The sequence below is a fragment of the Drosophila serrata genome, unplaced genomic scaffold (genome assembly GCF_035046125.1).
Source record: "Drosophila serrata isolate PLE 108 unplaced genomic scaffold, ASM3504612v1 contig_253, whole genome shotgun sequence".
Classification (NCBI taxonomy): domain Eukaryota; kingdom Metazoa; phylum Arthropoda; class Insecta; order Diptera; family Drosophilidae; genus Drosophila; species Drosophila serrata.
Window position 1 is genome coordinate 170,433 of NW_028257151.1, and position 14,623 is coordinate 185,055.

The 14,623-nt window shown below is 40.6% G+C and overlaps 3 protein-coding genes across 18 annotated transcripts in view; 1 reads left to right on the top strand and 2 right to left on the bottom strand.

The window, feature by feature from the left end:
• Positions 1 to 4,101, top strand: part of RhoGAP19D (Rho GTPase activating protein at 19D) — a 60,160-nt gene extending 56,059 nt beyond the window's left edge. For all 14 annotated transcript variants that reach the window (XM_086832902.1, XM_086832901.1, XM_086832906.1 and 11 more), the window contains one exon: positions 8 to 4,101. In XM_086832902.1, the coding sequence (XP_086689028.1) occupies positions 8 to 1,572 (1,565 nt within the window). In that variant the 3' untranslated portion in view covers positions 1,573 to 4,101. The remainder of the gene's footprint in view (positions 1 to 7) is intronic.
• Positions 4,102 to 4,111: 10 nt separating this feature from the next.
• Positions 4,112 to 6,769, bottom strand: GstT3 (Glutathione S transferase T3). Of its 3 annotated transcripts, none has more exons than XM_020942216.2 (4): positions 6,527 to 6,769; positions 5,070 to 5,222; positions 4,412 to 4,834; positions 4,112 to 4,353 (listed from the first exon to the last, which is right to left on the bottom strand). In XM_020942216.2, exons 1-4 carry the CDS (start codon positions 6,621 to 6,623, stop codon positions 4,208 to 4,210), a joined length of 819 nt encoding a protein of 272 aa, XP_020797875.1. In that variant the 5' UTR covers positions 6,624 to 6,769; the 3' UTR covers positions 4,112 to 4,207. The 3 variants fall into 3 exon arrangements, with proteins under 3 accessions (XP_020797875.1, XP_020797877.1, XP_020797876.1); XM_020942218.2 differs by lacking the exon at positions 6,527 to 6,769 and adding an exon at positions 5,338 to 5,429; XM_020942217.2 differs by lacking the exon at positions 6,527 to 6,769 and adding an exon at positions 5,334 to 5,412.
• Positions 6,770 to 7,588: 819 nt separating this feature from the next.
• Positions 7,589 to 14,083, bottom strand: tbc (trabuco). The gene is made up of 9 exons (XM_086832918.1): positions 14,059 to 14,083; positions 12,631 to 13,069; positions 12,350 to 12,569; positions 11,562 to 12,282; positions 11,160 to 11,495; positions 10,036 to 11,096; positions 9,665 to 9,969; positions 9,325 to 9,602; positions 7,589 to 9,180 (listed from the first exon to the last, which is right to left on the bottom strand). The coding sequence occupies exons 1-9, from the start codon at positions 14,081 to 14,083 to the stop codon at positions 9,092 to 9,094; spliced, it is 3,474 nt and encodes a 1,157-aa protein (XP_086689044.1). The 3' UTR covers positions 7,589 to 9,091.
• Positions 14,084 to 14,623: the final 540 nt, after the last annotated feature.

The window sequence follows — 14,623 nt, forward strand, 5'->3', positions numbered from 1 at the left end:
TTTGTAGGTTCCATGTCGCTCACAACCATCACGGATACGCTGGACACCAAGCTGCGGAACTTGCGCAGCGGTTCCGAGTCCAACGATGAGAACGTTGCCGGTCGTGACTTTCCCAAGAATCGTCGGCATACTTTGGGCCAGCCATTGCATATGCACTCCGAGAACATTCCGTATGCGGACGAGTCGCCCGAACGGCTGTTCCATCAGTTCTGCAATCCCCTGGATGCCGCTCCCTTGTCCCTTCACCTGAGTCGCTCCTGCACGGCGACGAATACGATTGGCGGTGACGATGACGAGGAGGAGAAACTATCCAAGCCGTCGTCGAAGCCGTTGCCCCCTAGCTTGCTTAAGGCTGCCGCCCACAAGCTACAGCATTCAGCTACGGTGCCCATACATCAGGGAAGCTCCACGGCGCCCACAAGCGGAGCAGCCACGCCCACTGGCAGTACTCCGACGGGCAGCGGTGGAGTTATGCCGCCGCCACGCAGTTCCTCGAGCAGTGTCAATACGCTAACCAAGAGTCTGCATACCAGATTTGGCAGCAATTATCTGAGCTACGAAAGAGGCAATGCCTCAAGTGGACCGGGAGTGGGAACTGGTGCAGGAGCTTCTAGCGGTGGTGGTGCTGCCTCCGAGGATGACTCCGAGGGCTCCACAACAAGTGATCCCAAGGAGAAACTGATGCTGGGCGAACGCCCATCGCCGTCGTTTTTTCTCGAGCGCTACAACAAAAAGAGACGTGACCATCGGTTATTTCGCAGCGCCAGCTTCAACTGTCGCAATTACTCCACCCGACACCTGACCACCTCACAGACGACCGGCCCTGGTGCCGGGTCGAGCGGAGTGGCAGCGATAGCCGTGGGCATGGCCTGTTGCCAGGCACTGAATGCAACCAGCACGGGCCTAACGAAGGACGAGAAGACTGACATGAATCTGACCAAGAAGCGTCAAATCCAGAATAAGCAGAATCGTTCTATTAAGCGACGGCACACGGTCGGCGGTCCCCACGATTATTCCGCCAGCAATGGCAGTTGCTCGAATCATGCCCATGCCCATGCCCACTTACATTCGCACTCGCATTCGCATGGCCATGCTGCCGCCGGTCACGATCTGGCGGCCATCAACTATAATCATCACAATCGTCATCATCAGCAGCAACTCCTCAAACTGAACACGGTGTCCACTGTGTCCGGTGGCGGGGCCAGTGCCAGTGCTGCTGCGGCGGCAGAGACGACGACCACAACAACCACTACGACCACAATGGTACTGCGACGTCTGGGTGCTGGTCAATCGGGTGCTGAACCTGGATCCGGTTCCAGTTCGGGATCAAACAACAGCGGCAGCAGTAACAACAATAACTCACCGCAAAGCGATGGCAGCAATGGCAATGGAACATCAGCCACCGGTGGTGTATCCACAGTGAATGCTCCACCTCCAGGAACATCAGGTGGCGGCAGTGGCAGTGGCAGCAACAGTAACAGCAGCAGCAATAGCACCACACCGGCGGGAGCCGGAGATCAGGTACTGGAAGTGGGCATACGCATTAAGAACCTCAATAGGGGACGCTTCTAGGCGACGTCACTGAGCTCAAAGATCAGTTTGGATTGGAACCTGAACATATATATCATATATTGGAATGCAGAATGCCTGAGAATATGATTAAACACAGATAGTTTCCAGTAAATTATCTGAAAGGAGCCACCAGAAGTATAGATAATTACAAAATATTTAAATATTTCGTTCAAAGAAAGCAGTATTTTACAACAATGATAAACAAACAAAACAGTTTAACTAAAAATATTAACAAAAAAGGAAGAAAATGAGAAGAAAAACAAAAGAAAACCAAGTTGTAAAATCACAAGGTTATAAAAGCAAGTAATTTATGAACGTTTTGGAATAGTTTTTCGATTTGAAATCGTTCAAAAGAATCTGCTTCTATATTACCTAAATGATTTATGTCAATATAAACAAAACAGTCACCATAGTCTATATATTAATATATATATATATATATCTATTAAATATCAATGTGTACACGTTGAGAAGGACACACAGAACATGTTGTAACCACAGTAACAGTTTTTTGAGCGATAAATCAGGTAATCAGAGCAGAGCGCAGGGCAGATCCTGGCAGAGAGCAATTGAAAAATTGGTAATATCCCTTAAATAATATCAAGATATATACTTTATATATATATACAAATATACTAAATGTTCAAGTGTCCCAAGCTGTGGCTTTCAAGAGATATCAGCCAAGAACATAACCAATTAATTGTTGAATTAAAACAGCAAAGTAAACGAAACTGACCAACAAATAACACAGAGAGATAGAAAAAGAGGAAAACTAGAAGTAGTCGAGTTGGAAAACTAAAGAAAAGCTATGAAAAGTTGGTACAACCTCCTCCTACAAATATTATAAACAATGCAACGCAGAAAATGAAACAATCGTAGAATGAACTATAAGAAGCGGCAAGTAATTTATTTATTCGCACACTCACACTGAGAATACACTGAGAGAAACACACAAACTAAAATGGGAACCAAGCTGAGAAACGCGCAAGAGAGAGAGACAGAGAGGGAGAGATAGAGATAGGGATAAGGAAAGCGACAGAAATAGAGAGAGAGAGAGAGGTATATTGAGGATAGACAAAGAAAGAGATAATTATTTTGTAAAACGTATACAAGAAACACAAAAAATACAGACGGAAAAACGCATAAATAACCCACACACACGCATATATATTTGTAAAAAATAATCATATTTAATATAACAATTAACGAACGCAACAAATTGTTAAAAAAAGGAAATATATAAACAAAAACCGAAGAAGTGCCGCCAGAGTGTCGCCTGTCCGGATTGAAAGCCAACCAAGTTGAGCTGAGTCCTTCGTTTTAGTTTTAGATGTGTGTATATGTCCGTATATATAGATATATTTATATTTATATTAATATATTTATATTTATATTAATATATTTATATTTATATATATTTATATATTTATATATTTCCCTTTGTGCGAATGTGTAAAAAGAAGACGAGCAGAAGGACGAAACGAACGTATAACCCATTTTTGGTGCCTTAAATTGTTTGCTTTACATTTTTTTTGTTTTAAATATTACAAACTTTTTTTACCTTATTAAACATAAATTGTTTACATTTTTTTAAACGACTGGCGGTGCAACTTTGTTTATAACTATATAATATAGCGATATACACGCACATGAGTGCCCTGGCAACCGGACAGGTGCGACAGAAGAGGCGCGGAAAGTAAATTTCAAAAACTGAAGCAACAATTTTTTGAAAAGGGAAATGTTCGAAATTACGTTTAATATTGATGGAAAAATTATATATACACAATATATATATATTATATTATATATATAAATATATATTTTTGAGTAGTTTGTATATGATTTTGATATGATTTAAGTTTTGGATGAAAAAAAAGAGCGCATTAAAAGATACATACATGCAAATATATATTAATATAAATTAAGCAATTAGCTAGTAGTTGTATTATAGTATTTCGTCCCATATATATTTTTTTTAATATTATTAAAATTATTATTTTTGTTTTTGCTGTATATACAATTTACTTTTTTTGATTTCATTCACAACATTTATGATTTAAATCCCGAAAAACCAAGCCCCCCTAAGAGGAGATATACATATATAAAAATTAAAATATATAAATATATATATATTTTCTACGCATTTTGTTTTGTTACAAAAAGAGAGAAGAAACAATAAATGGAGGAGTGAAGATAGAGAGAAAGGAAGAAGAAAAGTATATAGAAAGAGCCCCAAGCGCGTAACGTTGCTATATAAATATTATATTATTAACTAAAAACAATTTTTTGTTAGACTTTAGGTAGTTATTTTTTAAAAATTGTATTTTCTATTACATATACATTTAAAAATCTTATTTGTATTATGATTTTTATTTTATTATTATTATTATGATTTTTTTTTGCAAACAAAAAACGGAAAACAACAAAAATAAATGTGAATTTTCTATATAATGCTATAAACGACGACACAATAAAAATGAAACAACCAATATTAAGAATAAATTGTACAAGGATAAACCAGAATCAGAACAACCCAGTGTTTTCTTAATACTTTATTTATCTATTTTACAAAACTTAATAATTTCCCATAAATAATTCTATGAACTATGTACAAAATTTAAGTAATGCGTGGAACTCAGAGCTTCGCCTGGGGCCCCGTTCCCGAAATCTTGTAGACAAACTCGTGGGCCACATCGTAGTGAGGATTGCAGCTTTGGCGCACGCGCTTTAGCCACGCCCGGATTTTGGGATACTTGATCCTCACATCGTAGTCAGCCATGCCTGGGTTAAAGTAATTAATTAAATCAATATATTTAATATTAAATTAAGGATTACTCACGCGTCTGTTCTATTTCACAGGCCGCAAAGATGTCCGCCACGGTGAGCGTGTTGCCGGTCAGGAAGTCGCTACTCTCCAGCCACACCTCCTCGACCACATCCAGATTGCGTTCCATATGCATCCGCATTTTCTCAATCTTGGCCTCGGTGGGAGTGCGTCCCGTTAGCAGCGGCTCCAGCCACACGGTCCGGAAGTACATGGCGCAGGTTGTACGAAGTGTCATGTGCTGCCACTCGAGGAACTCATCCACACGACTCTGATCCACAAAGTACTTGGGATACAGGTGCTCGGGAATTTTACCCTTGGCACTGAGATACCGCAGAATGGCCACACTCTCGGCCAGCTTGTAGCCATTGTCATGGATGCAGGGTACACGCTGGAAGCGATTCACCTGCCGCTTGAAGTCATCGGTCAAGTGTTCACCTGGACGGCGAGGGCAAAGAACGTAGTTAAGATAAGATTTCTTGTTTGTTAATGTATGTAGTTCCCATAGATTTATAGTATTTAAGAAGTTACTATCTTAATTAGCTTCTGGATTACAATCAGCTGAAAATCCAAGAATCTTAAGCTGAATGTTATGTACTTGATCTTTAAAGTATAATTTGTTAAAGTAATTTATAGGTTTCAAGTTGGTTTAATGACCCTTTCCCAAGCTCACCATTCCTTAGAGCCACCACACAGTCTTCAAATGGCATATTGCTTAGCCGGAAGATAATGAGTAATGCCCTCGAGGGCTGCGACATCTTGTCATAATAGTAGCGTATGGGTGCGGACATCTTGAGGTTCGTTGCCTGTCTTAAGGGAGCACCAGCTGCAATTGCAAAATGTTCGTTTTGGAGTTAGTAAGCAGATCCAGCACAGGTCCAAAGATCATCGGGATTGAAACTGAAGGCCAGCGGCTGGAAGCCCAGTGCGCACTCACTCACAAAACTTGGTCAGCGGCTGGGAGGCGACTAAGCTGGAACTGGGATCGGAGAAGCAGCTGCTCCGCCGGCAGGGTTGGACACTTACAGATAGAGAAAGCTTTTTTAAGCTTTGCGTTCCATAGTGATGGGAATTTTTGATTTTTTGCGTGTGTTATAATATTAATCAGAAGCCTTAAACTTGGTGAAAGATTTATTTCCGACCCTATAAATCATACATATTCTTGATCAGCATCAACAAACGAGTCGATCTCGCCATGTTTGTTTAAAAAATACATTTTTAAAATTTTGTCAAAAAAAGATAAGGGATTACATCGTTAAAATTTTCAAAAAATTGGTAAAAAAATACATTTTTTTTTTAACTTTAAATTGAGTTTGCAGATTTATTAATCCAATAAAAACTAGCATAGAAAAGATACCCGATTTTAAATTAATGAATTTTTGGTTTAGTTATGGTCAATCGAACTACAAGGGTATTCTAATTTCGGCTTTCCAAAGTCATTTTCCTTTCTGGAATATATTTAATTTTAGTCAGAAACTTGTAATGATGTGAAGAACCCTCTTAACCATGTATATATATACTTAATCAGCATCAACAGCCGAGTCGATCTAGCCATCTCAGGCAAAAAAGAACAATTTACAAATTTTTAAAAATTTTATAAGAGGTTACATCGTTAAAATGAAAAAGTCTTCATGTTAATTTTTATTTATTAAATGTTTAATTGAGTAAGCAGATTTATTAACCTAATACAAGTTAAAATAGGAAATCTTTTCGAATTAAAATTAATTTTTGTTTTTTAAACTTTCACATAAAATATCAATTCAAAGAAGGCGAATATTTTAAGCTTAGTTTTGATTGAGTTCCGATTTGATTTTATAATTAATTTAAAAAGTGCAAAAGTATACAGATTTCGACTTTTCAAATTTTCCTATATAACTAAGGGATACCATTTTAGAAACTTTAGTTTTTATAACTTTTATTTTTTAAGAATTTTAAAAATCTAATACAAGCAAGTTATTGATTTATAGTTATATTTTTATTATATCATACGAAATCACTTGTGTTATGCACCTAGTGTCATTATTACACTAATCTTTATGTTTTATATTTTATCAACGCATTTATAACTTTGTAATGATATACTATTATAATTATGTGAATTATAATCCTTGCTGTATATTTTTAACTTACTCCTTAAACTCTGAACCTCATCGAAGGCCCTCTGAAGCTGATCCTCGCCATTACTGAGACCCAACAAACTGGCCAAAAAAGACGAAGACGACGACATTCTGGACGCGATCCGAACTCCGCTCAATTTAACCAGGGAATGAGGTAAGTGCAGCTGCAGGTCAGTAGCTTATATACCCCAAAGACCCAATTGTAGATGCTCTCTGGATCTGGATTTTGAGGCAAACAAAAACACACAGAAACTGCGGAGGTGAATTTGGCACTCTAGATAAGGCGGGTTTCCCTCTTTATGATGTGAACACAGTGAAGAAAACCGCCTACAGTTCAAAGAAAATGTTTTTTATATATAGAATTATATTTTACTAGAAACCCTTGAGTGATATTTTTCTCTCTAAAAATAATACATTTAAGGAAAAGTATATATCAAAGGGGATTTAATAAATAAGAAACCATAAAAGCTGCTTCAAAAAGCACCAGCTTGCAGATCTAGACTTTTTTCTTTGAAAAGGGGGTTTCATAAATAATTTTGGGATAAGATGTTTTAAGATAATTTAAGAAAATTAAAATTAAATTGGAACATTCGTTCCTTAATATGATTCTTTGAACAAAAGGTCTTAAAAAACGTAAAATCCTATGAAGCAAATAGACATGAGGATTAATACCTTAAAAAGAGCGTATTTTTAGAGTATAACAATTTCACTTTGTTTAGATTAAATATATATTTTTTAATTTAATAATATAAATTCGAATATATATTTATCTAAACAATACTGCTTTATTTTCTTAGTAAATAAAAGCAAGAACTATTTTTTTCGAGTGTAACTACGCTTCATTCATACGTGCGTATCCCCTTGGCAATCCGTATGGCGTATTATCAATCCGCTTTTTGGGCCATTGGCAACTACGAGAGGGCCGGGAATAGAACCTTTTAAAGCAAGGTCGCCTTATCATATCGATCCAGAGATATGGGTAGAATAAATATTTGTTTACCTATATGCTGTGCGATCAGCTGATGGATTTGTATTCCGGATATATCGTACGTTAAACCAATTAAATTTCAATTCCTTTATATATGTATATATCGTATATGTGTTATTTATTGATTCCATTTTTCAAACAATCCATCGCTGGCTTTGTACTTGTATACATTTATACTATATATATATTTATTTATATTGGTTGTTATTCATACTGTGTGGTGTATATTTTTATATATACTTGTAATTGAGATATAGTGAAGCGGAGGAGGGATCATGATCAGTCTCCTCCGACTTTTCCGCGAAAGGTACATTTACAAAGAATTTAAGGTATTAAGATAGTCCACAACATTTATACTCGGTGTAGAGATAGAGAGATCACACAGGGGAGAGACAGAGAGTTAGAGGAATACATGTACTCTTTTGTAAATATATAAACATGGATATATATATATGTATATATTCATATAAAAAATAAGAGGCAATCAAATTAAAGTGGGAACCGAGGCTGAGGATAATAGACACTCAAGATCGCTCGTATATATATAGATATATAGATGTATATATTTTTAGGTGGCAATTCAGGGATACTTGACTTGACTTATTGTTGACTTTGATTGTTACACACAATTGGATTCCATTTCTTTCGCTGGTACATAGTTTTAGATTTAGTTTCAAATTGGAATATATATATATTCCCTCAACTGGGTTCTTTTCTCTTTTGTAATATATATAATGTGATAACGCAAGATAGATATATTTATATATATTTCTTACAATTCACAGTATCTCGTGTATATGTTGATAACTTGATTTGCCTTTGATTTAACGTGATAATTACATTGCACTTATCTGAGTCTCTCTCTATATAATATAATATAATATATGTATTTGTTAATTATTATTCTTGGGTTGATCCACATTTAAAAAACATAACAAAAACAAAAAACAATCGCTCGAGTGTGCAAAGTGTGAATAACAGAGACATTTTATATATATATATATTTCTATACATTTGTAAAGGGTTTATTCTCCATATATGTATATAAGATTTCATTCTTTTGGTTCAGAGTCTTTTGCATTTTCAGCCCCTGTTTTGTGTTTACCATTATATTCATTTCTCATTGGGGATATGCGTGAAGAGTTTAGGAAGATCTTACGTAGACATATAAATACAGTTACCATTAGGATATAGGATTACAATTACAGTTACAGTTGGAGTTTAAATCTGAGGGTCCATCGTATAGTTACATCTATGTAGGTGTAGAAATACTTTATAACGAAGACATCGATCGACAAAAAAAAAGGCAAACAATTCCTACAAATATTTATTGTTTGCTTTGTTAATCAGCTATATCTTCTTCTATTTGTGTTATCTTTGGCAAACGAAATTTGACTGAACTACGATCTACAATAGATTCTAAGAATAACTCTCTATAAAGTTGGTTGCCTTGGCAATGTAAATAAATAAGATGCGTAGAGCGCGCGTTCTATCTGTTTCCCATTAAGCAACATTTTAGGACAGATCTTTATGCATCTTATTTACATATATTGTCATTTGTTTGTGATTTATTTTGGCATCCTCTCTCCATTACTTGTTCTCAATGATCATCTGCAGCTGAAGAACTAGACTCCGGGCCAACTGGAGCACTGCCTGGGCATTGTGACGTTCAGCCATTTCTGTAAATGAAATAATAAATATTTATAAATATATTCAACAAGATTTAAAACAAGCTTCAACTGTCTAAATTCCTCTGGAACTTAACAAAGATATAGGAAACTTTCTTAAACTATAATTACAAATAAAAAGAGCTAGTTTCATACCATTAAAAAACTTGATGACATCGGTAAAGTCCATGCTGTTCGAAAGGATAATGTCGCGATAGGTCTCCAGGAGAGCCAGTGCCAGGAAGAGGACAAAGTGACCGGAGGCTATATGCTTGGCCGCCCAGATCACCTCCCAGGTGGCAAAGACATCGTCATAGACCAGCTCCCGCTTAAAGTCCAGCAAAAACCAGCGATAGCAGAAGTAGAAATGCGTATAGTCCCCATTCGAGTCCATCAGATCGTACATCTCCGAGTCGAGGATTTGGATGAGGGATCTGTATATAAAAATCATGATTAATATCGATTATAAACGGTCTATAGTCTGAATATCTCTCACCTCATGTTAGCAAAGTGCATATCCATTGCCCCTCCGCTGGGGAAGTTCTCGATCATGCGCTCCATGAGCTTGCAGAAACAGCTGTAGCTTAGTGACTCGTCGTCGAAGATGACCAGGAGTGGAGCCACCAGATCACACATGCCCTGCATGTAACCCACATCCAAATGCTCCCACACATACGTGGAGATCACGTTGCGCAGCTTGTCCAGGTTCTCATTGGCAAAGTACCAATAGTTCCTGTCACAGCGCTGCACATCCTTCTCGATCCGATGCAGATTCAGGCCAAACTGCTCAAGGAGCTCGCTCTGCAAAGGATTTGAAACTTGAAATTAGAATTGAACCGAAGGATATATTCTTGAGGGATCACTCACGCTGTAGACACCGCCATTGGAGCTGGCTGGGGAGGCGCATGTTGACTTGGGCTGCTGCAAGTTATCCAGATTGATGGCCTGCTCCTCCACCGGGGACATCTGGCCCTGGCCACCGCTTTTGGGACTCCGTTCCCAATTGGTGATATCCACGGAGGCCTTGGTGATGATAACAGCAGCTGCCTGGGGCTGAGTCGAAGGCGGAGGTGGAGGTGGAGGTTGAGGCTTCACTGGAACCTCATCTTCGGGCAGCTGCAAATCGTCGGCACTTAGGTACTCCGGACTGAGGACACTTCGAGTCTGATTGGCGGCACTGGGACCCACTGTCTCGTACGAGGAGGCTGTGGATGTGGAGCAGCTGGGCTCTGGATTGAGTTGATCCTCCAATTTTGGCTCTTCCTCCTCCTCGATTTCATCCTGCTCCTGCTCCTGCTCTGGCTTCTGCTGGGCCTGCTTCTCCTCCTCCTCTGCCCGTAAATCGTCTTCGTCCAGCTCGTTGAAGTTCTCGCCCTCATCGACATGCCCCGAATCGGTGCTGGTCTTCATGGCCCTGGGAATGGGCTTCACACTCAAATGCATGCCACTGACAGCGACGGATTCTTGATGCTGCTGCTGCTGTTGCTGTTGCTCATCAAACTCCAGGTCACCGGGATCGGATATATCCGAGATGTCCTCGAACACTTCGTTCTCCAGCTCTCCACTGGCATCGATGTCCGCTGCACGGACAGTGCGTTCATTGCCACTGTTACTGCCGGAGCTCAGCTTGGCCACCGCCCGTGCCGTCTTCTCCTTCTCCCGCTGCTGGACTATGGCATCCACCGCCAGCCATTCGCTCATCGTGGTCTCATAGTAGTGCTTGCAGGTCTCGTCCTGCTTCTGCCGCTCCTCGCGTGTGGATCCGAAGGCATAATGGCCCAGCAGATAGGGCCACACCTCCTGCCGCAGTTCCGGCTGGACGCCACCAAAGTAAACGAGGCGATAGAACTCGGTGGCATTCTCCAGGACACCATCCACATTAAGCAATTGCCAACGCTCCTTGGTCAGGCCCTCCTCATCGGCTTTCACTGTCGAAGGAAGGAACGTGTTAATAGATTAAGAATGGGATAATATTCTTCATCCCAACTCACTTTCTGGCGTAATCCGACCATGAACCAGGCCAGAGAGATGCGTTCGCACTGTGGAGAGATGCCGGCAGTAGGCCAACCAGCCATAGAAGGCCCTGGAGATGATCTGTCGTCGCATTGTGGAGCAAACCATCTCGATGCTAGTGCTCTGTGCCTGGAGCAGCTGCTGCTGTTGCTGATGCTGTGACTGTTGCTGCAGGAGCAGCGGTGATTCCAGTGGGAACTGGTCAATGGAGAGACTCTTATTGGAGCAATCGCTGCTGCCGGTAGTGGAGCAGCTGCTCAGCTGTGCCCTTCTCGGAGTACTCCTTACAAAGTCCAGTATGGAGTGAGTGGCAGCTGGGAGAGAGTAAAACCCCCATCAGAACAACTTCTACATTCCATCTTTAAACTCCAACAACTCACCAAACTCCTCGTGCCTGCTCTTGCTGACAATGCGGAAAACATAGTCAATGGGCGTCTCATCCACGGACTCCATCACCGAGGGCAGAATGCGACGCCGCATGCTCCTTGGCCAGAGGAACATCTTGCCTATGCCGCGCTGTGACCACAGAGGAGGATCAAGCTGACCGTGTGGCAGGAGTCCCGTCTCCAGGCAGCTGAGGAACTGCTGCATGTGCCCGCCTTCGGGGAAATGGATCGGCGGACGCTGGACTCCGTCCTGGCCAACAAGGATCACAGTGCCACCGCTATCCTCGCCGCGACTCTGATGGCAATGGACATACACGATCTCGTCCACATTGATATTGAGAGCATAGGCCCAGAAGGCATCCTTGTCAATGTCCTCGGCCTCCTCCTCGGCATAGCCGTTCATCAACTGATTGGGCGTCCACTTAATGGTCAACGTCTGGATGTGCTGATGCAGACTCAGATAGCCGGGCATCGGTTCCAGCACATCCTTGGGCAGGACCTGCACATTGTTCTTCCCATAGAGCAAAGTGGCCTTGGCGTTCTGATGCAGTGACTCCACATAGTCCTTGGCCACGCTGGCAGAGGCAATTGACTTGAAGGAGCCACTGCTTGCCTCATCGGAGCTCGTGTTCAGGCTGCGTTTAAAGTTGATGATTGCCGGCCGGGAGCAGGTGGAAGAGGAGCGCCGGCAGGAGCTAATACGGTGACGTTGCACCTGGTCGAGAGAGGATTAAAGGAGGATAAGTGTTACCATTGAGTGGGAAGCTCTCTTCCTGACTTACGAGCTCATCGGCATGCGGATCGGTCCAATAGTGATCAGCTGTCTTGGCCCTGGTGAACTCCAAAGCGCAGGGACCCACCAGCAGGGAGCTCAGGATCGAACCATAGTCCGGATCGGCCACCAAAGAATCGCGATCGTAAAAGCTGCTGGCATTGCTCACCAAATACTCTATGATCTTGGTGAGTCGCTTCTCATACAGGGCCAAGCGGATCCACAAATATCTGAGAGAAAACGTTAAATAAATAAGGATAAGAAACCCAAGGATAAAAGGATACGACTCACTTCATCCCTGCCAGAGACATGCTCGAATTGCTGGCACTGACACTGATGGATGCCGACGCGGATGACGTTGAGGCGGCCGTGGACATGGAATTGCTGCTGCTCTTCTTCAGCATCGGTGGCCGTTGGAAGCTATCGCTGCTGCTGGAGGATCGCTTACTGGGATCACTGGCCTCGATCTCCTGCACCAGCTTGCTGATGTGCTCTGCCTCCGGACAGCTCTTGGCAATCTTGTGCAGCAACGCCGTCGTGGATGAGGTCTTGAACAGGCCCAAGGCCCGACGACGCAATCCCTGGCTGAGGCAGGCCTCAACGGCGCCGCAGAGTGAGGTCACCGAGCTGCTCTCCTCGTGCACATACTTCTTGGTCACCGCCTCCTCCATCAGCTGTTTCACCTCCTTCTTCACGCTGGCTATTAGCCGCTCCTTGAAATCGGAGCCATCTAAGGATAAAGGATAATATGGATTTTAGTGCTCTGAAAACTATACTTTTCTTTATACATATATTTTATATTAGAAAGTAAACCCCATTGGGTTTTAAATGGAAATCACAGTACAGTGCACACATTGCCAGTCCATGTCCTGTCCGAGTCCTGTGCTGTTGGAAATTTAATAGGTTCAATATGTGTTGACAGCCCCCTAAGCATTCCGCCCCGGGAAAAACATACATACACTACCTCCTCCTCTCCTCCTACTCCCTGAAATGCTAATGGCATTTTCACTAAAAATTCATGATGGCTTCCGGCCACGTATAATTTCATTTCCATTAATTGTTTTCCATTTAGCGCGACAGCTAAAGGACGGTGGCCTAAGGGTGCCACATTCAGATACAGAAGCAGACAGTACAGATACAGATACAAAGTACAGATGCAGATACAGATACAATTACTGTTCCGCTGTAACGATGATGGATGGCTGGTTGAATGGTTGATGGTGGTCAGTGGCGGAGCAGGTTCAAGGACTCCACTGCAGTGGATATATGTGTATGTATGCAGATCGGATTTCAAATCTATTGGACAGACCATAAAACAGGGCAAGTGCAATGCCATAAATAAGCATAAAATATGATCCAGAGAAACGGATGGATGGGAAGAACATACAGCTTTCCAAAGATTCGAAGTGCTTAAAAGGATTTATTCTGGCATTAAAAAAATATATATATATAATATGTATAATTAAATATGAAGTGAAAATAGTGCGATATTTGTAAAATACATTTCCAACTTTGTTTCGAAATTTAAAAATCAGCTTATTTGCCTTATTGAAGAGATAACTTATCCCTTATCTTTAATTTCTTAGAGAAATACCTAAGTTTTTTAAGCAAAAGAAATCTATTTCCTAGTCATAAGTGATCGTAAAAAAATGTAATCTATTCGCTATTAAATCGATTTTGGAATTGATATTGGTTTTAGGGTTTCCCCCGTGCCAGTACTTCCCACTGGCAGCTTGATGGCCATGTCACCGACTGTGGCGAGTTCATTATGCTGCTCCTAACTTGCCTTTTATGCACAGCAAATAAAATAGTATTAATTTTCAATCTTATAAATAATTATAATTCAGCAAGTGTTGATCATTTCGTTTAATTATTCTAAATTAAATTTCAGCTTGATTTAATGCGTCCTATTTTTACAGCTAATCAGTATGCTAGTTTTCTAAAACAGTCCTTTGATCCTTTGAAGTTTGTAGCGGTTCAATTATTTTGATTTTTTTATAATTAAATGTGTATGAAATCGTGTTTAATTTAGTCTAAATCCTGAAAAATGGATTTAAATCTAATCAAAAACACATATTTTAATAAAGAAATTAATGATTTTGGTCGAACGCCTGATAAACTCAAATAATTTCAATTTTAATTATTATTATAAAGTAGTATTTTATATCAAAAAGCATATTCTAATACAAAAATTGCTAATATTTTTGATCTATTTATTATTGTGTAGCCGTTTTCTGCTTCCTAGAAAATGAATTAGTCCTTTGATGCAGTGTGGCAGTAGGTA

Excerpts from the sequence above, each read along its gene's own strand:
- GstT3 (XM_020942216.2), bottom strand. The coding sequence starts at position 6,623 with ATGTCGTCGTCTTCGTCTTTTTTGGCCAGTTTGTTGGGTCTCAGTAAT. Across the intron at positions 5,223-6,526 it reads TGAGGTTCAGAGTTTAAGGA|CTGGTGCTCCCTTAAGACAG; the intron begins GTAAGTTAAAAA and ends TTGCAATTGCAG. Across the intron at positions 4,835-5,069 it reads TGTGGTGGCTCTAAGGAATG|GTGAACACTTGACCGATGAC; the intron begins GTGAGCTTGGGA and ends CTCGCCGTCCAG.
- tbc (XM_086832918.1), bottom strand. The coding sequence starts at position 14,083 with ATGGCCATCAAGCTGCCAGTGGGAA. Across the intron at positions 11,496-11,561 it reads GAGCAGGCACGAGGAGTTTG|CTGCCACTCACTCCATACTG; the intron begins GTGAGTTGTTGG and ends ACTCTCTCCCAG. Across the intron at positions 9,181-9,324 it reads TGTCATCAAGTTTTTTAATG|AAATGGCTGAACGTCACAAT; the intron begins GTATGAAACTAG and ends TTTCATTTACAG.